The sequence below is a fragment of the Nicotiana tabacum genome, chromosome 12 (genome assembly GCF_000715075.1).
Source record: "Nicotiana tabacum cultivar K326 chromosome 12, ASM71507v2, whole genome shotgun sequence".
NCBI lineage: Eukaryota > Viridiplantae > Streptophyta > Magnoliopsida > Solanales > Solanaceae > Nicotiana > Nicotiana tabacum.
The window spans coordinates 34,101,889-34,123,697 of NC_134091.1; the positions used below are offsets into that span (position 1 = coordinate 34,101,889).

Below are 21,809 nucleotides of genomic sequence, written 5' to 3' on the forward strand. Positions count from 1 at the left end.
CTGCTTCTACATTTGCTTTTAGGAAGAAGCTAAAATTTGTAATTTTTTTTCAAAAGCAGAAAAACTACTTTTGATGCTGCTCAAAAGCACTTCTCCATCTTTGCCAAACACATCAAATTTCTAAAAAAAAAATTTCTGACCAAAAAATATTTTTAACCTCCCAAAAGTTTGGCCAAACAAAGAACTTGCCCAAGTTGAGTTGCGAATCCATTATTTATATATCCACTTAATAGATATATTATGTTGAAGCTCACTTTACGAGCACTTTTACGTTTAAATAATGTTAACTCTAATTAAGGAGCATTCACGTGTTTTAGCTTTGGTACCCTCTGCCGATCACATTAATTAATTAGGACGTGTATTTTTTTTAATTTCTTTTTTACTTTTAAACAAGCATATTTTCTGGTTTACCAATAGAGAACACACAATTGCGTTTGTTTTACTTTCATAATAAAAATGGCAAAATACGTGGTTTACCCATCAACTTTGCATCGAAATTCCTTGTTCACATCTCTCGTTCACGAAAAATATTTTACACATTCAACTTTTCAGAAGTATGTCTAAGACGCACCGCTTTTGTGCTTGACCAATTTTTTAAATAACGTGAAAGTCACGCCCTAATAGGATCGTGACACGTGTCATTGACCTTAAAAAGGAAAAAAAATATTAGAAATTACAATTAAAACCCATCTTCTTCGTCTTCCCATTTTCTATCTTAAGCACCATTGTTGCTGCCACCATAGCTATTTATGAGAAAGTTTCCAATTTCTCACAAACCGCTTTTGTGGTTGACCAATTTTTCAAATAACGTGAAAGTCACGCCCTAATAGAGTCGTGACACGTGTCATTGACCTTAAAAAGGAAAAAAAATATTAAAAATTACAATTAAAACCTATCTTCTTCGTCTTCCCATTTTCTATCTTAAGCACCATTATTGCTGCCACCATAACTGTTTGTGAGAAAGTTTCCAACAACACCAAAATTCAACCACACTATCTAAACAACTAGCCGAAAATAATCGAGCAACAAATTGAGTTCAACAACCTAATAATCAACAAGACCCAATTTAATTTACAAGCTTTTTTCGATACCCCAATAATTGTGGATTCTAGATTGTTTTTACCAAACCTTCAATACTACTGTTAAAGCTTTTAAATCTATCACAAATAAATAATTTTTACAATATTTAGACAATAAACCAATACAAATCGCTCAATTTTAGATCTAAAATTTTATGTTCTTTCAAAAATTCTATTTGGGGAAGAAGATGGGGGAGGGGGGATTGGTCTGAGAAAGAAGACCAGAGGGAGGGGTTCCTGTGGGGAAGGGAGATAAAAAATGGGATTTTTTATGGGCTTTACGAGTTTTTTTTATGTGTAAACACGCAAATGCTATCTGATCAAAAACAGTATATTTTAGACACACTTTTAAAAGATTGAATATGAAAAAAAATTTCCAGGTGCCTAACAAAAATCTGACATGCAACTATATATGCACGCCAAAAAATAAAAACAAACAATTAAGGGAAAAGGATCATGTGTCCATTGAATGATCAAAGTGTCCAGGATCTAGCTGTGGTAATTCATTTACAATTTGAATTTAAATATTTAATCAACTCAAGGTGAAATTTCATTTCTTACTAGAAGGATTCATTGAATTCTTTCGGAAAATTCAACATAGGAACTCAAGGTGAAAATTGCACATGAATAGTATTTATTAGCACATTAACACTATGTTTGGATCATTGTTACCCATCGTTTTATAATGTATTATATTGTACTGTACTGTATTGTATTGTATCATTTTATGAATACAACGTTTGAATAGATTGTATCGTTTGCTATTGTTAAATAATATTTTTGTTGTTAGTTTGACTGTATCGTACAGTACTGTAACTGATAAGTTCACTAAAATACCCGCAATTATTTTAAATAAAATTTATCAAGAATTACACATAAAAAATAGGCCAAATACCTAGACGACCACTTAAACTTGACTCTAATTTCCATTTTTGTACTTTAACTCATACTAGTTTCAATTGAACACTCCAACTTTAATATTGTATACATAATAAATACCTCATATAAAATGCCTAAGTAAATTCAGCCGCGTGAACTGCACGCATAATAGCGTGACAAAATGGACGAACCAAAAAATGCCATATGACTTTTGAAGATAAAAAAAGGTGCTATGAGAAAACCCCAAAAAAGAAGAAAACAAAACAAAAGAAAAACAAGATACCAAAATAATTTCTTCTGTAACTTCATTGCAGCAGCTATCATGTCCCCAATCTTTCAATCTCTACCACCCTCACAATTTAAGGTTCCCCAGAACATCCCTTTTCAGACCCTGTTTCCTTCCATGGCTCCCAGCCCCCACGATTTTCAAACTTTTTTCTATCGGCCTTCGCTGCACCACCTCCCCCTACCACAACCACGACTTTCTCTTGCCAGACTCACCTTTATCTTTCTCCCCCACCTCACACGACTGTTAGATCCTTCTATCAGTATAATCGACAACTATTTTTTAATCTAACCAAAAAGAATAAATAGAAAAATGAAGAATGAATTGAAAATTGATAAGTAAATAAGCTCTAAACCCAGATCTTGAGGAAAAGGCCATAAGAATTTTGAAAAAGAAGATGAGAATAGTGAAATGCAAAAAGAAAGAGGATGATTTTGGCCATGATAGTTAAACTTTAGAACATAACAGAATTCTCATTACCGGCGAACACTAGTTTGGGCGCCGATGTTATTCTATTCAGGTAATGGCAGGAGCAATTTTTTTTCTATTTTATTTGATGTTCTTTGTGTTAGATTAGAAAATTGTTGCTATTATTATAATTGATTAATGAATTATTTAAGGTGTACCAGTGGAGCAATGATTGTAAGAAGAGAGACTCATTCACGTGCGATGAAGAATACTGGTTTTGCCACATCAGTGTTTGTATGTAATGGGTATATTTTTATTGAAATTTGGAGTGTTCAATTGGTACTAGTGTGAGTTGAAGTGACAAAATAAAAATTGGAGTCAAGTTTATGTGGCTGTCTAGGTATTTGGCCTAAAAAATATTTAAGAAAACCTCTTTCTACTAATTTATCATTAATTACGTAGCTTGGAAACAAGAGCAAAAATCTGGGAAAAAAAAAAGGTTAACTAATATTAGCAACACCAAAAAAAATTAAAACGGTAAAAAGAGACAAAGAATCGAAAGGAGACTTGGATAACAAAAATGGCAAAATACGTGGTTTACCCATCAACTTTGCATCGAAATTCCTTGTTCACATCTCTTGTTCACGGAAAATATTTTACACATTCAACTTTTCAGAAGTATGTCTAAGACGCACCGCTTTTGTGCTTGACCAATTTTTTAAATAACGTGAAAGTCACGCCCTAATAGGGTCGTGACACGTGTCATTGACCTTAAAAAGGAAAAAAAATATTAGAAATTACAATTAAAACCCATCTTCTTCGTCTTCCCATTTTCTATCTTAAGCACCATTGTTGCTGCCACCATAGCTATTTATGAGAAAGTTTCCAATTTCTCACAAACCGCTTTTGTGGTTGACCAATTTTTCAAATAACGTGAAAGTCACGCCCTAATAGAGTCGTGACACGTGTCATTGACCTTAAAAAGGAAAAAAAATATTAAAAATTACAATTAAAACCTATCTTCTTCGTCTTCCCATTTTCTATCTTAAGCACCATTATTGCTGCCACCATAACTGTTTGTGAGAAAGTTTCCAACAACACCAAAATTCAACCACACTATCTAAACAACTAGCCGAAAATAATCGAGCAACAAATTGAGTTCAACAACCTAATAATCAACAAGACCCAATTTAATTTACAAGCTTTTTTCGATACCCCAACAATTGTGGATTCTAGATTGTTTTTACCAAACCTTCAATACTACTGTTAAAGCTTTTAAATCTATCACAAATAAATAATTTTTACAATATTTAGACAATAAACCAATACAAATCGCTCAATTTTAGATCTAAAATTTTATGTTCTTTCAAAAATTCTATTTGGGGAAGAAGATGGGGGAGGGGGGATTGGTCTGAGAAAGAAGACCAGAGGGAGGGGTTCCTGTGGGGAAGGGAGATAAAAAATGAGATTTTTTATGGGCTTTACGAGTTTTTTTTATGTGTAAACACGCAAATGCTATCTAATCAAAAACAGTATATTTTAGACACACTTTTAAAAGATTGAATATGTAAAAAAAATTTCCAGGTGCCTAACAAAAATCTGACATGCAACTATATATGCACGCCAAAAAATAAAAACAAACAATTAAGGGAAAAGGATCATGTGTCCATTGAATGATCAAAGTGTCCAGGATCTAGCTGTGGTAATTCATTTACAATTTGAATTTAAATATTTAATCAACTCAAGGTGAAATTTCATTTCTTACTAGAAGGATTCATTGAATTCTTTCGGAAAATTCAACATAGGAACTCAAGGTGAAAATTGCACATGAATAGTATTTATTAGCACATTAACACTATGTTTGGATCATTGTTACCCATCGTTTTATAATGTATTATATTGTACTGTACTGTATTGTATTGTATCATTTTATGAATACAACGTTTGAATAGATTGTATCGTTTGCTATTGTTAAATAATATTTTTGTTGTTAGTTTGACTGTATCGTACAGTACTGTAACTGATAAGTTCACTAAAATACCCGCAATTATTTTAAATAAAATTTATCAAGAATTACACATAAAAAATAGGCCAAATACCTAGACGACCACTTAAACTTGACTCTAATTTCCATTTTTGCACTTTAACTCATACTAGTTCCAATTGAACACTCCAACTTTAATATTGTATACATAATAAATACCTCATAATAAATGCCTAAATAAATTCAGCCGCGTGAACTGCACGCACAATAGCGTGGCAAAATGGACGAACCAAAAAATGCCATATGACTTTTGAAGATAAAAAAAGGTGCTATGAGAAAACCCCAAAAAAGAAGAAAACAAAACAAAAGAAAAACAAGATACCAAAATAACTTCTTCTGTAACTTCATTGCAGCCGCTATCATGTCCCCAATCTTTCAATCTCTACCACCCTCACAATTTAAGGTTCCCCAGAACATCCCTTTTCAGACCCTGTTTCCTTCCATGGCTCCCAGCCCCCACGATTTTCAAACTTTTTTCTATCGGCCTTCGCTGCACCACCTCCCCCTACCACAACCACGACTTTCTCTTGCCAGACTCACCTTTATCTTTCTCCCCCACCTCACACGACTGTTAGATCCTTCTATCAGTATAATCGACAACCATTTTTTAATCTAACCAAAAAGAATAAATAGAAAAATGAAGAATGAATTGAAAATTGATAAGTAAATAAGCTCTAAACCCAGATCTCGAGGAGAAGGCCATAAGAATTTTGAAAAAAGAAGATGAGAATAGTGAAATGCAAAAAGAAAGAGGATGATTTTGGCCATGATAGTTAAACTTTAGAACATAACAGAATTCTCATTACCGGCGAACACTAGTTTGGGCGCCGATGTTATTCTATTCAGGTAATGGCAGGAGCAATTTTTTTTCTATTTTATTTGATGTTCTTTGTGTTAGATTAGAAAATTGTTGCTATTATTATAATTGATTAATGAATTATTTAAGGTGTACCAGTGGAGCAATGATTGTAAGAAGAGAGACTCATTCACGTGCGATGAAGAATACTGGTTTTGCCACATCAGTGTTTGTATGTAATGGGTATATTTTTATTGAAATTTGGAGTGTTCAATTGGTACTAGTGTGAGTTGAAGTGACAAAATAAAAATTGGAGTCAAGTTTATGTGGTTGTCTAGGTATTTGGCCTAAAAAATATTTAAGAAAACCTCTTTCTACTAATTTATCATTAATTACGTAGCTTGGAAACAAGAGCAAAAATCTGGAAAAAAAAAGGTTAACTAATATTAGCAACACCAAAAAAAATTAAAACGGTGAAAAGAGACAAAGAATCGAAAGGAGACTTGGATAATAAAAAGAACGGGGCAAACCAACTCTAGAAAGGATGAAAGAAGACAAAGTAAGTCAATAGGTGGAGATTTGGAGTTAAAATAAAATAAAAATTAAATGATAAAATAGAATTATAGAGTAATAAGTAAGGGCATAATTAGAAAAGAAAATAGGAAACGATCCCACCATACCAAATCGGTTGTTTCATAAAATGGGGCTTTTGATTGTTCCGAAATAATAAATTTAACAATACGATACAATCAATTTTAAATAAACAATCAAAACAAACATTATTTTGGAATAACAATACAATACAATGGGTAACAACCATCCAAACAAGCTGTAATAGTCTCGCTTGAGTTCTTAATTGGGGTAAAGCTAGCGTAATCACAAAGTATTGACCGTAGCATTAAGTGGTGTTTAATTACACGAATCTCAATAAATTTAATATCATGAACATGATAATTTCGAAAATGCCTACAACCTCTAAACAAAAAGTAAAATTGAGTGACTTGGCTATTAACAACCATGGTGATTTAAATAATTACTACTATGATATTTAATTACATAAAATAATATCTAGCTATTAAAGATGTGAAAGTACTTAAACTACCGTATTCTGCAACCAACCATGCGGAGATATTACATGAGATAATATTTTGCTATTAAAGAAATGATTTTTTTGAGATAAGCTTTACTTTTACGTGCTTGCTCGCTTAGTTTAACAGTACCATTGTCAAAATAAAGACTTAGTGATATTTTAGAGTAATTCTTTCTTTCCCCTATGGGTAATAAAGTGTAACCTAGTTGTTAATCTTAAAGCAGAATACATTTTCTTCATTCTTAATAATTTCATATTCTCCTTCCTCGAATCAAGTTATAATCAATTGATCGATTATTTTAACCCGTTTGGTCAAGCTTCTCCCATTCTAATTATTTTTTTAAAATTGAGGTGTTTGACCAAGTTTTTGGAAGGAAAAAAGTGCTTTTGAGGAGAAGCATAAACAGTTTTGGAGAAGTAGAAAAAAATAACTTTTCTCCAAAAGTACTTTTTTGAAAAGCGCTTTTGAAAAAAATACACTTAAAAGCAGTTTTTAAAAGTTTGGCCAAACACCAATTGTTGTTCAAAAATGATTTTCAAATTAATTAGTCAAGCACAAATTACTTATCACCAAAAATACTTTTGAGAAAAAACACTTTTCAAAATAAGCTGATTTTTGCAGCTTGGCCAAACAGGTTGACGTTCTAACTTCCAAAAAGCAAAAGAATTATGAACATGCAATTGAACAACGCAGGCAAAATTTGTCCATTCGACAAAGCTTGTGGGCAATTTAACTTGATAGGTACGAACGACGATAGTGCCAAGTTTTATCAGTCTAGCAAATCTGTGAACAATTGAACCATACATGCAATATTTGCCTATACGGCAAAATTTATGAATAATTTAATAAGAAAGAATGAAGATAATATTAAGTTTTATCCGTCCAAAAAAATTTATGAACAATTGAACAACTCATACAAGATTTGTTAGTCACAGGGGGACTCTAAAAGCTAGGCCAGTGAGGCCATTGCCTTAAGCCCCCAAAATTTGAAGGCCCCAAATTTATTTTAAACTCTGAAATTGCATGAGCACAAAAGTTCATGCATTGATTTTCTTTTTGAGTAATTCACATATTATATTAGGTTATTTAGAATTTATTTTAGATATTCACCGATTAGTACTAGTACTAATTAATATAATGAACTATAATTATCGTTTAAATTGATTAGAAGGAATAAATATTTTTGACATTGTCAATACTCAAAAGTTAAGCTATTACGTTATGTACGTTTATTTCTTTTTCTTGATTGTGATGAGAGCCAAATCAAAAGTTTCATTTTGAGTTCTGGACCTCAACATCCGATAATCCATCACTTGTTGTTTAGAAAGCAAATTTTGTTGTTAGTGTAAAAATTTAATAAAATAAATTTAAGGGCCTATCAATATGGTTTCGCCTTAGACCACAAGATCCGTTGAGCCGTCCCTTGTTAGTCAGACAACATTCCTAAACAATTCAGTAGTACCAAATTTTGCCAGGAAAAAAAAATCAGAAATAGCTATATTTACAACTGATTATTGAAAAATAGCCACAATTTTAAAACTAATCGAAATTTGACCTCTTTTTAATGTAAAGATAAAATTTGAATAAAAATACCCTTAAAATCTGGAAAAATGATATTCGATTTTTTTACATATGAGATTCTAGCATAATGTGTTGGAGTTCTAACATAATATGATGGAAGTTAATACACAAGAGCTCTATAATCCAGCATATTATGCTGGAACTTTCCGTGTTCTGGAGTTTCAACATAATATGCTAGAAGTTTATATGCAGAGCTCCATAATCCTGCATATTATGTTGGAACTTTTCATGTTTCAACAAATAATAGCTATTTTAATGACTTTGTAAACAATGAGTATTTTTCAATTATCAGTCTGAAAACTGACTAGCCTATTTTTTCACAATTTCGCCGGAGAGTTTTGGTTGTCCGACGAAACTTGCGATGTGTAGCCAACTTTTCCATTCGTCCGGTTGTGTATCGGGGCTATTTTCGCGAAACTTAAATTGGGACAACAGGTAAACAATGACATCAAATTATTCTATTTGTGCAAATCAAACCACATAGCTTTGCCTAAGCCCAATACTCATGTGTGCTTTAGATGGCCCAGGCCTTTATCTAGATCCGCAGGTCCCACCGCGTCCCAAACAAATCTGTAACGGCTAGCGCTTCCCACTTCCCATTTCGAAATCTCAAACAAATAAAAAACAATACTAATTCAGACCCCCAAAACCCTCATTTCAGACCAAAACCGCTCTTCCGTTCTCACTTCTCAAAACTCTCACATCTAATTTCGATGACATAAAAATCGTTGATAGATTGATTTTCTTTCCACAATTGTTCCAATCACCGGAAAATTTGAATCAGAATTTTGTGTTCATTTTAGGGTTTATTGAAGTCTGAAAGATGGATCTTTCACAAGAAACGGAAGATTACATTCGTGAATCGATCGAGTACTCTCTTGGCCTCCCTGTTTCCACACAAACACTCCAATTAAAGCTTCGCGCCTCTGAAGAATCCCTTACTCACCTTCGCAATCAGTATCTTTCTCTACAAGCCAAATTGAAAGAGAAAGATGCAACAATCGAACGCACTAGGGTTTGTACTTTTTACCCTCCTCTTTGATTTACTTTGAGAAAAATCAAATGTTTGTTTTAAGTATTGATTCTTTATTGTTAATGTTGTTACTTGTTAGGCTGAGTCAAGTATGAATGCTTCAGCGTTGAAGAAGTTTGTGGAGGAAAATCAGAGATTGGCGGTGGAGTGTTCGAACTTGTTGGCACAATGCAAGAGGTGGGAGAAAGAGTGCTCTTTGTATGATCATGATCGCGAGGCATTAATGGATTTTGGAAATGAGGCGGATGAGAGAGCCAAGGAAGCTGAGATTCGAGTTCATGATCTGGAGGAGGAGGTTCAGAAGTTATCTGAGGAATTGCATTTTTACAAGTCACAATATGAGGCCCAACTGGTATGTATATGTAATTCTTTTTTTTTTCTTTTGGTTCTCTTCCATGTTTAACTTCTGTTGAATTTGATGTTATGTGGTGTTCATTGATGAATTGTTCGTAGTTCGCATATCAGGCCAATATGGAGGGGTAAGGGGGGGTTTAAATTTGATTTTATGCTGAATGTACTAACACAGGTGACAGGTCTCTGAATGATGTTTAGGTTTAGATTCAAAGTACTTTGAACTTGATCAACGTCAAAACAAATGATTTAGGAACCCTATAGTGTCGAGTTTGAGAAGCTTGTCTCTACTCATTTTCAGAAGAAGTAACTTAATAATTTGTTATATTTTCTGTTGATAATGTAACAACAGTCTCATTAGGATAAAGTGAAAGCTTTTGGGATTTTGTGAATGTTACATTAATATCTACCGATAATTATGTTACTCTTTATCTTTTACATCAAAATTGCTGTATGATATTTATAATTTGATTGTCTGATAATGCTCTATACATCTCTTATGTTCGTGCTCTATGGATTGTATATTATTAGATATGCATTAGAGGGTAGCCCTTCTTTCCTATTAAACTTGACTTACTCACATGCATAGTTTTGACAGAAGAATGTTAAAAGAAATTAGTTGGATTCACAGAAAATCCTCTTAACCTGCCTCTTCTCCGGAAGTATGTAGCATTTGTTCATCACTTCCATCACCAATAGGATATAGAACGGGGAAAGATGAAATTATTAGACAAGTGAAAATATTTTGGTAGCATGTAGTAGTTGAATGTATTTATGTCTGGATACTTCACAACCTAATAATTGCTTTTTGGCCGTCAAAGAGTAATATCCATGACTTTTAGATTTCAACTACTGGCACCTGTATTGATGACTTATATTCTCTCAGGGCAGTGCTAGAAACATCTGAGGCAATGCTTCATGAAAGAATTGTGTGGTGATATTAAAGTTTTCTCATTAGAATATCACTTCCATATATAGGGTTCTAATACCCTCAAGCTTGATATTTCAGGGAGGAATTCATGAGAGATTTTCCTCATAATCCAAATTAGGTTTCCTTAATCTCTTTGGGGAATGCTACAATTAATTGAAACGGTAACAAATATGCATTGAGGATATTTTTCCCACTATATACACGTCGTAAGACTGCTGTTGTCAATGCTCTGGTCATGATTTGATATTGCAAAGTTGTATTCTGGGGTTGGGTTAGTGGTTACATGGAAACAATTGAAGTTTCACTGCAACATAAATTATTCGCATTATTTCATTATGGTTTTGGGAGCCGAGGGTCTATCGGAAACAACCTCTCTACCCCAGGGTAGGGGTAAGGTCTGCGTACACACTACCCTCCCAGACCCCACTAGTGGGATTATACTGGGTTGTTGTTGTTGTTGTATTTCATTATGGTTTTTGAGATCTAATCTGGTTTAAAAGAGGTTTTCGACCCAAAAAGCTCCATAGAGCTGTTGTATCCGGATATAATGAGGCCCACGACTTTGTTGATTGCCCAATTCTTCAACCATGAGCTATGATGTAGTTAAAATAACTTTGATGGTAGCGTAGTTAAACGTGAGATCTCTTAAGCCTTGTGTTGGTACCACTGTCTCCCTTTGGGTTTTAGGCATAAGGTCTCCACTTATGGGTTTTCAGAATTAGGTCTATATATTTTGTTGATTGCCTTATTTATCAACTATATGTGTTATGATGTGATTAAAGTATCTTTGATGGTAGCGTACATTTAGGTTTGAGGTCATTCAAGACGTTTGTACCAATGTCTCCATTTTAGGAGTTTAGGCATAAGGTCTCCATCTTCAGGGTTTTAGGCATTAGGTCTATGGTACTTTGTTCATCGTCTTATTCTTCAACTAAGAGTTATGATGTCGTAAAATTATCTCTGGTAGTAGCATACATTAGGTTCGAGGTCTCTAGAGTCTATGAGGTTTATGATACAGGGAAGCAAATGAATTTTGCTGTTGCTTAAACTATTCATGTTATTTCATTAGGATTTTTAAAATTGGTTCTGCTGTGGGAAAGTTTTCGACACAAGCTCCATAGAGCTGTTGTATGTGGGTAATATGAGGTTCATGACTTTGTTCATTGTTTCATTCTTTAACCATGAGTTATGATGTGGTTGAAGTTCTCCGATGATAGCATACATTAGGGCGAGGTCTCTCAAGCCTTCTGTTGTACCAATGTCTCAATTTTGGATTTAAGCATAAGATCTATGTTACACGAATTCTCCCATTATCGTTTTTGACTGGTGTTGACACAACACATCGGTGTGTGAGTGGGATTCATTCTAGAAATGAAGGGTGACGAAAGAAAGAAGAGAGGGAAGGAGAAGAAAAGAAAGATTGATTTTGTGTGTGTGTGTGTGGGTGGGTTGGGGGGGGGGGGGTGATAAAAAACCTACTGGTGATATTGAGAGGAGGAATACATGAAAGTCTTCACCTGCCATTTGTTGTCACTCTCCAGGTTCTAATATGGAGTAATTTCTTTTTTCCAGTTCTTGCAATGGAATTAGACTTCGTTTCTATTTCTATTGTATGATGAACTAGGTTTTGTCTGTTAGTAGGCCTCCTTTCCATTATATTTTCCTACTGCTCATTAGAGGTTTTTTCTTCTTTTTGTTTTTTGTTATTATATGATGTGCTATTATGGAACAAATTAAATTAAATAATAGTAGAGCTTAAATAAAATCTATTTATATTTATTTTGACTCAATGACCTTTCAATATATTCCGAATCCTAGATTTATGGGTTTATGAATCCAACACCTAGATCCAGTGTCGGATACTCAGACGGGAATCCATGTAACTTAACATAAGGTAATGAAACTCCTGTCTGGACTTCTGTTGCTGTTATGACAATGGGAGGGCTTATTCCTTTCTCTTTCCCGGAATTCAGGTGCATTTTCTCATGTGTGATCGCTATTCAGATAATTAGACCCTTCTTCTGAGGATATGTGATTGGCCTGCTGATTATACTTCTAAACATAATTAATTGGCTGCTTCAAGAATAACATGGTCAATGTTGTCAATTAGTTGTTATACATCCTATTATTTTGGTGACTCTCTAACACATCTCTAGATTGCACGACGTAGAATCTTTCTACTGGAGGCTAATTTTTCGGTTACTACTCATACGTGAAGGATGATACAGCCACGGACGATGTTTCCGTGGAAGAAAATCTGCTCGACACTTTGCTGGAAACTCTGATTGGTAAAGATGATGCTGCATCAACAGCACATGCATTTCTGGAGGCAAATGGTGGTATGGAAGTTTGCCAAAGATTGTTGACAAAGTGGAAGCGGTGAGTTTAACTTCTGTTTACCCTAGTGTCTACAGTTTCGCAATTTGTCTGATTGCCAGCTGAAGTGCCTTCTGATTTTGATAGATTGAGGCCATCGACACAAAAGGCTGTTGCTCTGGCTGCTGAGGTCAAGACTCTGCAAAAAGAAAAGGAACATTTGAGGATAAATCTCCATAAAGCTGAAGATGAGGTAAGTAGATTTATAGAGGGAGAAAAAGCGTTTGATCTCTTGTCGATTATGTAAATTGAGAAAACATGATAATTTTCTGAAATGTAGGTGCAAGTGTTGTTTGAAGAAAACAGTGTTTTGGATAAGGAGAATAAGAGGCTGATAAGGCTATACCAGAAAGAGAAGAACACACCTAGTTCTGTTGGAAAACCTTCTTCTGGCAAGGTGAACTTCTAAGAGTTTCTTTTAGCCTGATCTTTTGTTTCCTCTCAATGCCTTATTAGACGCAGCCGTTCATATAACGTAATATTTCTGTAAATCTTTAATTGTTCACCAGGGTAACAAAAGGAAATCAAGCCCCAAGATAAGCAGTCCAGTCGAGGGAAAACTTGATTTCAGCGAGGTTGATTCATTGAGGCAGCCTTTATCACCTTTACGAGAAAACTCACCTGAATATAGATCATGCAAGAAGTAGCAGGAGAAGTAACATACTGCAATTTCTTCTTCTCATTTTAGGTTTTTCGTGTATCTAAAAGAAGGGTGTTACGATTCTCGGTAACTGTAAAAAGTAACATACTATGTCATCTTCCCCAAATCGCCTTCAAGAATTTGTTCTTCCTTGTGTTAAGGATGATCGAGAAGCTTTTAACCGGATATGAAGTCTGTTTGCTCTATTGATTGACATGTTTTATCTTTTTAGGAGAATGTTAGGAAAATTCTGTTATCGATTTAATTTTGGTGCCTTTCGTTTTTCTTTTTTTAGATATCTTATGTTACTGTTTTATGCTTTATATAGATGATTGACGGGGTTCTTGTGTCAAAAGTCAATGGAACATACTATTGTAACAACAACAATAACCCAGTATAATTTCACTAGTGGGGTCTGGAGAGGGTAGTGTGTACGCAGACCTTACCCCTACCAAGGGGTAGAGAGGCTGTTTCCAAATGACCCTCGGCATCCTTCCCTCCAAGAACTCCCCACCATGCTCTTGGGGTGACTCGAACTCACAACCTCTTGGTTGGAAGGGAGGTTGCTTACCATCAGAGCAACCTCTCTCTCTCCTTGGTAACCCCTCTTGTCCTATGGAACAGACTATTGTACGTTGTCGAAATTGTCAAATGTATAGGCTCTAGCCTCTATGCATATGGCAAAGTTACTTTTCCAAGTTTTGAACTTTTCAACAACAATTTAGTTCCATTTTTGTGTTCCAAATCTATGTTGCAGTCGAATTTGAAAGTGGTTAGTCGTATGTTCTTAGAAGAGTAGATCTTTTATTTCTTTTGGATGACAACTGTGAGTTTTTAGATTTTGCTTTGGAAGAATGAGCTTGTGGGGTTGTTTGTAGAAAATTGGTTATGAGCTTGTCTATTTGAAGAAAATATCATATATATGATGAGAGCACATTATCTCATAACTTTACAAACATCATAATGTTATATTAAGTATTAGCCTGCTTCAATCTATTCAGAATGGGATTGCACCAAATCCAGTGAACTATTTAATCAAGAATTGGAGTTGGATAAGCACATTATAATTGCACAATATTGTGATTATATCTGCTCTTTAAAATTACTCGAGAAGGGAAGTTAAACTAGCGCAAACTACCCTGGCGCCTAAGGTCTAATCACATAGATCGGAATAGGGGCAACTGGGCAAGTGAACATGTAGTCATTCTCATGAATGCTATTTAGAGATTAATCAGTATTTATTTTGTTTTGAAATTTTAAATTAAATATCTTAACTTCAGGACAATTCAGAATATTTTTATCCTGAAAAATTAAATTGAAAAATCGAAATTCAGAACGTATTGACTAATTCCTAAATATTAACCCTTTAAAGTAGCTACCTTGTATCATTTCTACCTCGGAATAGGATGGAGAGCAGGGTTACAAGGATTTGAATAACATCAAACAACGAAATTGGAAATCGAAATAATGATGCCAAAGTTGTAAAAGCCTAGTTGTGGAAATTCAAAATTTGAGTTTACGCTTTTTCATATGAAATGTGGTTATTTTTTACTAAAAATAATATAGGTTCACCCATAATAAAAAGGAATTGCCGTTTGAAAATTTTATTTTATGACCCTTATCCAGTCGCCTCCTTAGTTCCAAATTCCAGTTCAAAGCTTTATCCCGTAAACTATCCCAACTGCAGCTTTAGAAAAGAAGCAGCTGCAATGGCGTTACTTCGCCTGTTGTCTTCTCCATCTCAGCTTCACTTTTCCACCACCCAATTCCCTTCTTCTTCTTCTTCTCCCGCTTTGTTTCCCCTTCACCACCAATCTGTAATTCCGATTTTATCCTCTTCTACCGTTTCTTTGCATATTTCTTCTTTATCCCCATTACTCCCTATTAAACCCCCCAAATCCTACCTTTACATCTCCCATTGCTCTTCGTCGACCCAAGCTCCAGAATCTCAACAAGACCAAGAAGAACAATCGGAAGATGAAGGTTCTAGAACAAGAATTCTTGCTCAGAATACTCCTTGGACTTCCACAGCAGATGACCTTCGCCCGCTGTTTGAGAAATATGGCACTGTTATGGATATTGAGGTTTGCACCTTTAAAATTTTCTGCTTTTGGTATGGAGAAAAATGTTTTAACTTATGATATCATTTTCTAGTGTTTGATTGAATATGAAGTAGGGTAACATATGATAAAAATACAAGCTGCAGGATAAGGTATGAAGATAGAGTTTCACTTATGTTTCTTCTAGTACTATTATCTATTGAAAACAATGTCAGCCCTAGAGCTTTGGTCAAGTGGTAAAAGTGCCGCACTTGACGCGTGTGGGTTAGGTGTGTGTTATGAGTTTGGACCCTGCGGCCGACAAAAGTCTGGTATTTAAGTGGAGAGTGGTAGAGAGGCGCGTCCATTATCCATCGAGTTGTGAACCGTGTGCTACTGGCCCTCGGGGATTTTTGGGTTATAAAAAAGAATATGGAACACTAGCGAAGGTATCAACCAGTAGCGGAGCCATGGTTTTTATTAAGGGGTGTGAAAATTTTAAAAAGTAAATATACGAATAAGTCAAAGAGATTCAACATATACTATATAAACATAAAAAAATAACTTTTACCTATCTAAATAATATAATTTTTCGACAAATGGGTGTCAATTGGCACCTTTTGGAGCTGTGTGGCTCCGCCACTGGTGTCATTCAAAAAAAAAAAGTATGCCATTTGCTGATGATATTGTGCTAATTGACGAAACTGGCAGGGTTGTCATCCGAAAGCTTGAGCTATGGAGAAACATGTTAGAGAGTAACGGTTTCAAGATAAGTAGAAGTAAGACTGAGAATATACACTGCAAGTTTAGTCAGCACGAGAAAAGTGAATTGATGTGTGACTAGATGGAATTGCGGTGCCAAAATGCAAAAAATTTTGATATCTAGGCTCGTTGTTTCAAGAGAATATAATGCTAGATGAAAATGTTACTCATATGATTAAACCAGATGGTCGAAATGGAGAAGTATTACCAAGGTGTTATGTGATAGAAGGATTCCTGCCAGGGCGAAAGGTAAATTATAAAACAACTATAAGATCGACTATGTTATATGGTAGTGAATGTTGGGCTGCTAAAGCTCAACATATCCACAAGATGAGTGTTGCAGAAATGCAAATGCTAAGATGGATGTGCGGTCACACAAAATTAGATAAGATAAAAAATGATCACATTCATCAGAAGGTACAAGTAATACACATTGAGGATACAATAAGAGAAAGTCGTTTGAGATGGTTTGGTCATGTCCTGCGTCGACCTACAGATGCACCGCTTTGTAGGTGTGAAGCTATGGTAGGGGAAAGCGTTAAAAGGGGACGGGGTAGACCTAGAATCTCATGAAAGGAAGTTGTCTCGAAAGACCTAATTAATGTAGACTTAACTAAAGATAAGGCACATGGAAGAGGAAAAAACCATATAGGTGATACCTACTAGTTAGGAATGTATTTTAGACTTGGTAGAGAACTTCTATATTAATAGTATTATAATTGTTATTGTAATACTATTATATATATATATATATATATATATATATATATATATATATATATGTATATATATTTCTATATCTTTTTGCACTTTTCTTTTATTTATTTTGGTAATGATGATGATATAAGTTGAGCTAAATGAAAGGAATAAGGATTCGTATCACCGACCTCAAGTTGTTTGGGTTGAGCGTTGTTGTTGTTGTAAAAAGAAATAATGAAAACAATGTGAAAATGGAGGTTGAAGTTAGTGTTATGGATTAAGAATTGTAGTATTTGCAAAGGAAACTGACTTACATCCATAAGTTAAAGAAGTCAACTTCATTTCTTTTGATGGAGAAATTTGTTGAAGGATATTTTCTCGTACCAAAATGCTAGAAAATGGTTTCAATCATGGAAACTATTCTCCGCTGTACCAAATACTCGCCTGAGCTTATTCAGTGTTTTTAAGGTTTGATTATGTATTTTCTGAGATGGGTTTGTTGTCTGTTTTTTCACCTCAAGGTTGCAATGTACAACAAGACTAGAAGCAGGGGTTTAGTCTTTGTCACAATGGGTTCTCATGAGGAAGCTAAGGCAGTTCTTGAAAATCTTGAAGCCTATGTAAGTATCTCTATCATTAACTCTTCCAGAAAAACTCTATCGGTATTTGATTTTTTGTGCTGAGTTGCATTATTGGATGTTAAAACTTGACCAGGAACTTGAGGGTAGACCATTGAGACTTGCCTGGGCTAAGCCAAAGACTGTGAAACCTTCTTCTCCGCCGCCGTCCAAGCCGCTGCCTGTACACAATGTGTTTGTGGCTAATTTGCATTTTGAAGCAAGGTCTAAGGATCTTATGGAGTTCTTTAAGGCTAATGGGGCAGATGTTGTTTCTGCTGAAGTCATATTCAACAATGATAATCCAAGACGATCTGCAGGATATGGATTTGTTTCTTTTAACACCAAGGTGGAGGCTGATGCCGCATTATCCTCTTTTGAGGGAAAGGTAATTTTGGGGTTGACTGCTTGTTCCAGTGCTTTATTTACTCCTTTTTCATGGACTAGAATTGTTGGATCTGGTTAATGTCAATAACCTGATTTAAGTATATCCTTATCCATAGGAATTTATGGGAAGACCAATAAGGGTGGCACACAGTAAAAGATTTCTGAGAGAAGAGACAAAAAAGAATCTCCAGTCCCAAGAATTATCATCTGAATTGATCTCTGTGGCAGAATGAACTGGAATTTGAAGGAATTTGAAAGTTATTCCTATGAGGAAGTGAGTCTCCATGACCCTTTGTTTGTATAGTAAAATCCAGGCTGATATCTTGAAAAATTTTGTGTCAGAAATTTTAATATAGCTTCAGATACGTTCCCTGTTTCTTTTGTTGCCTATGTTATCCAAATTATATTCTGTTTCCTATCTCTTCTTTTTGTTTAGCGGCGAGGACAAAATATTTAATCAGGTATAAGTTTCAAAATAAATGGTCACATGGAAATCTTTTGATAGGGAAAATACCAATTGGAGGAAAATGAGTTAATGAGGAAAATATTTTTCAAAATATTTAAGCCAACCAAACATGGGAAAATTGGAAACCTTCATACCAAACACACCCTATGGTAATTGGATGCAATCCGAAGGTGACATCCTTAAAATTCTCATTGCAAGAGAATCACTAACTATTGGCATATACTCTATGGTAATTCGTAGTAACTAATTGCTGTCCCAAAGGTGACATGTCAAATATCATTCAAGTTCTCATTGCAAGAGAACCAGTAATTGTTTGTCTTCCCAGATATATGGAAATGCGTGCTTTAGCTAGTTACAATAAAACAGTAATGTCTGGCAAGTTTTAAATCGTTAAAGACTTCCCAAGATTTGATATGTTAAAACTTCCAATTAAAATTGGAGATACTCCAAAACTTATTACTCTTTTTGTTTAGAAGTTTGATTAAATTGATTCACTTTCCAACTCAGAGATCCTCACACACGCAGACACAAACCAACACTCTGAAGGAATATCCTTCGGACGTCAAATTGTCCAGGCACACTTTTGATATCAAATAGCTCATATAATTTGCTGTAATAGTAGGATATTTTAGCAGATATGTTACGCTATTGAGTGGTGTTACAGGGTAGCACGATGGAGTAGGATCACAGCTATCTGTTTGTTCCCCTGTGTAGTGTAGTATTGTTTTATCATTAAGATTTCACTTGTCTTTATTTTTTTCCATTTTACCAACACATGCACTCATCTCCTTACTGTTAGTTTACCTGAACGCATTAGGTTATCTATTCCATAGGTAACACCCCGATACCCAGTACAATACTTTTCTCTTGTTGAAGATCTAGCCCATATTTGGTCCTATTTCCTCGTACTGATTTGACAATTCATAAATGTGTAAGGTGCTTTGTTCTCTCCAGTACACTTCATTTTCCACTTATATTAGCAGTATCTCTCGCTTTGTCGTTTATTCTTTTCTTGAGGTTTATATTTAATCTCGAGTTCTTAGCACCTATATTTCTTAAATGAACAATTACGAAATCACTACGTAAGCACATCCATTGAGTGCACCATGATTTCTTGTAACCCGTAAGGACATGAGTAAACCTTCTCCTCCTCCAGCCATGCTCACAGTTGTTTCTGTTTCTATAGAAAACAATTTTCTTTCTTACTCTTATCTTACCAGTTTTAAGAAAAACAGTTTACTTCTTACTCTCATTCTCGATAGTCAAATTGAACAGAGAAAGAAATCTTCAGAATCCTGTTATCTTGGGGAGTCGACAAAGTGTGGTTACTATGTTAGACAAGTAGGGAAAGTTAGCTACATTGGTAAATTAAGTTTGGCTAGATCCTGGGCAACCAATCAGTAATAAGCCAAGTGTCATCTTGTTTACCCAAATTAAATGTCACAGCTTTCATGACAGGAGATATCACTTGAACTAGACATTGTTTTATATTAAGAATGCTGTTCGAGAGTATGAAAGGAAGTTTTCTTTGATGATACTAATAGAACTAAAGTGCAATCACTGAGTTGCTTCTTTTCCTTTTCCAATCTTTCCCTTATTCCCTGCAATATCACTCTCTTCTGGCCAAGGTCTGCCAATAGAGAAATGATGAGTTCATAGTTTTGGCAGTGAAAGCTGATGCTAGAAACAAAAACAAGGGGCTGGTTTATAATCTTTTGTCTTGTCCATGTATCAAACTGCGTCATTAATCCTTTTAGGAGTTCATCTCTCTGGGAAACTTAAGCCGAGAGTCTATTGGAAATAACTTCTCTACCTGCATAAGGCAGAGGTAAGGTTTGCGTACACTCTGCTCTCTCCAGACCCCACTTGTGGAAATACACTAGGTAAGTTGTTGTTATTGTATCTCTCTAGGAAAATGAAGAGTTGTTATAAAAAAAATTAAAGAAGTTTCACAAGTGAAAAACTGGAAGTGTATGAATAGTTCTTTTCTGTAGAAATCACCTATATCAAGCTGTTTGGTCCAGAGTAGTTTTCTCATTTGGCTAACTTGAATTTGCTTTTGTTTAACCTATGGTTTCTGCAATTACGCATATTTGCATTCTTTATTTAGAATAAGTTTTGGAGTAATTTTTTTCGCCTCGGTAAAAGTTAGAGCTCAAGATCTGCTAAAGAAGTAACTCAGAATAGATTAAATGATAAGGACTAAATTTAATGTGATGTTGAACTGCTACCAAAATTTCAGGTGAGACGAACCATTTCGTCTAAATGCCATTTCTATAATTAGTCAAATGTCTCCTTATCCCGTATCAGAAACTCTTTTCATTGGTCAAACTTTCTGATCTTTAACAACAAAAAAAAAAAGTGAAATCCCCAGAAATAGGGTCTGGATATATTCACCTTTTGTATCGAAAAATATATTTCACCTTTTTTTGTTTTTATTATTGTAGTATGATTTAAATCACTATTTAGGCTCTGTTTAACTCGCATATGATCAAGTTGGAATAGGGCAGCTAAAGTAGCTGGCGCAGAAAGGAGGGAGCAGTTGGCCCGATCCTCTGAAATTAGTTTTCTATTTCTCTTATATTTTCTGTCAATTGTTCGACAACGAGGGAGAAGCGTGATTGTCTCGTATACGGTGTGTGATTCAAAAGAAAAAATCGTAGTAATTGTTTCTAGAGGAAGTCGAAGGAGAAATACAATAAAAACTTCACCATACGAAATGATTAAAGGAGAATCTAAAACTTGAGAATGATTTCAAAGATAGCAATGAGGATTTGACATCTAAATTGTTGTTAGATTGTCTCACTCGCCTGTCATTTATGAGAGCTATCATTACATTATTTTCGTGGTATTTCTATTGGGCTGTACATGGGTCGGGTTGGTTCGGATTTTCTAATTATCAAATCAAATCAATTGTATCAGGTTATTAAATCTAAATACCAAGCAAAACCAATAAAAGTCGGGTTTTTTAATCTCGTTTTTTCTCGAATTTTTCGGGTTTTCGGTTTTTTTTTTCATAGTCTTCATAGCACAAAACGTAAAATTTGTGTTCCAAATATTTCTTTAATCCTAGTAAGACAGAACTATATAAGGTATTTTTCAATAAAATAACATAAATATGATATGGGTCATGGAATTGTACTAAAATATTCAACAATAAAGATAATAAAATCGCATAAAATAAATATTATTAATAAACCATAATGAAAACAAATATAATTTAAAATTATGACTAATAAGTACTATTATTTACATGACTAACTACTAAAAGAAAAATAAGTTATACATTTTATCTAAACCATGAAAAAACTAAAAAATAGATATCCAACACTATTTTCATCCAT

The 21,809-nt window shown here is 34.5% G+C and overlaps 2 protein-coding genes across 2 annotated transcripts; both read left to right on the forward strand.

Annotated features, from left to right (window-relative positions):
* Positions 1–8,775: 8,775 nt before the first annotated feature.
* On the forward strand, positions 8,776–13,761 carry LOC107798584 (uncharacterized). Its single transcript, XM_016621593.2, has 6 exons — positions 8,776–9,179; positions 9,277–9,549; positions 12,698–12,858; positions 12,943–13,048; positions 13,136–13,252; positions 13,365–13,761. Exons 1-6 carry the CDS (start codon positions 8,988–8,990, stop codon positions 13,500–13,502), a joined length of 987 nt encoding a protein of 328 aa, XP_016477079.1. The 5' UTR covers positions 8,776–8,987; the 3' UTR covers positions 13,503–13,761.
* A 1,301-nt stretch (positions 13,762–15,062) lies between these two features.
* Positions 15,063–18,377, forward strand: LOC107798585 (28 kDa ribonucleoprotein, chloroplastic). The gene is made up of 4 exons (XM_016621594.2): positions 15,063–15,579; positions 17,517–17,615; positions 17,710–18,000; positions 18,116–18,377. Exons 1-4 carry the CDS (start codon positions 15,205–15,207, stop codon positions 18,230–18,232), a joined length of 882 nt encoding a protein of 293 aa, XP_016477080.2. The 5' UTR covers positions 15,063–15,204; the 3' UTR covers positions 18,233–18,377.
* Positions 18,378–21,809: the final 3,432 nt, after the last annotated feature.

What these genes read in the sequence shown, in the direction of transcription:
- LOC107798584 (XM_016621593.2), top strand. Translation starts at nt 8,988, where the DNA reads ATGGATCTTTCACAAGAAACGGAAGATTACATTCGTGAATCGATCGAG. An exon ending in CAACAATCGAACGCACTAGG is followed by an intron (nt 9,180 to 9,276) that starts GTTTGTACTTTT and finishes GTTACTTGTTAG; the next exon opens with GCTGAGTCAAGTATGAATGC. An exon ending in TCCATAAAGCTGAAGATGAG is followed by an intron (nt 13,049 to 13,135) that starts GTAAGTAGATTT and finishes TCTGAAATGTAG; the next exon opens with GTGCAAGTGTTGTTTGAAGA.
- LOC107798585 (XM_016621594.2), top strand. Translation starts at nt 15,205, where the DNA reads ATGGCGTTACTTCGCCTGTTGTCTTCTCCATCTCAGCTTCACTTTTCC. An exon ending in GCACTGTTATGGATATTGAG is followed by an intron (nt 15,580 to 17,516) that starts GTTTGCACCTTT and finishes TTTCACCTCAAG; the next exon opens with GTTGCAATGTACAACAAGAC. An exon ending in TATCCTCTTTTGAGGGAAAG is followed by an intron (nt 18,001 to 18,115) that starts GTAATTTTGGGG and finishes CCTTATCCATAG; the next exon opens with GAATTTATGGGAAGACCAAT.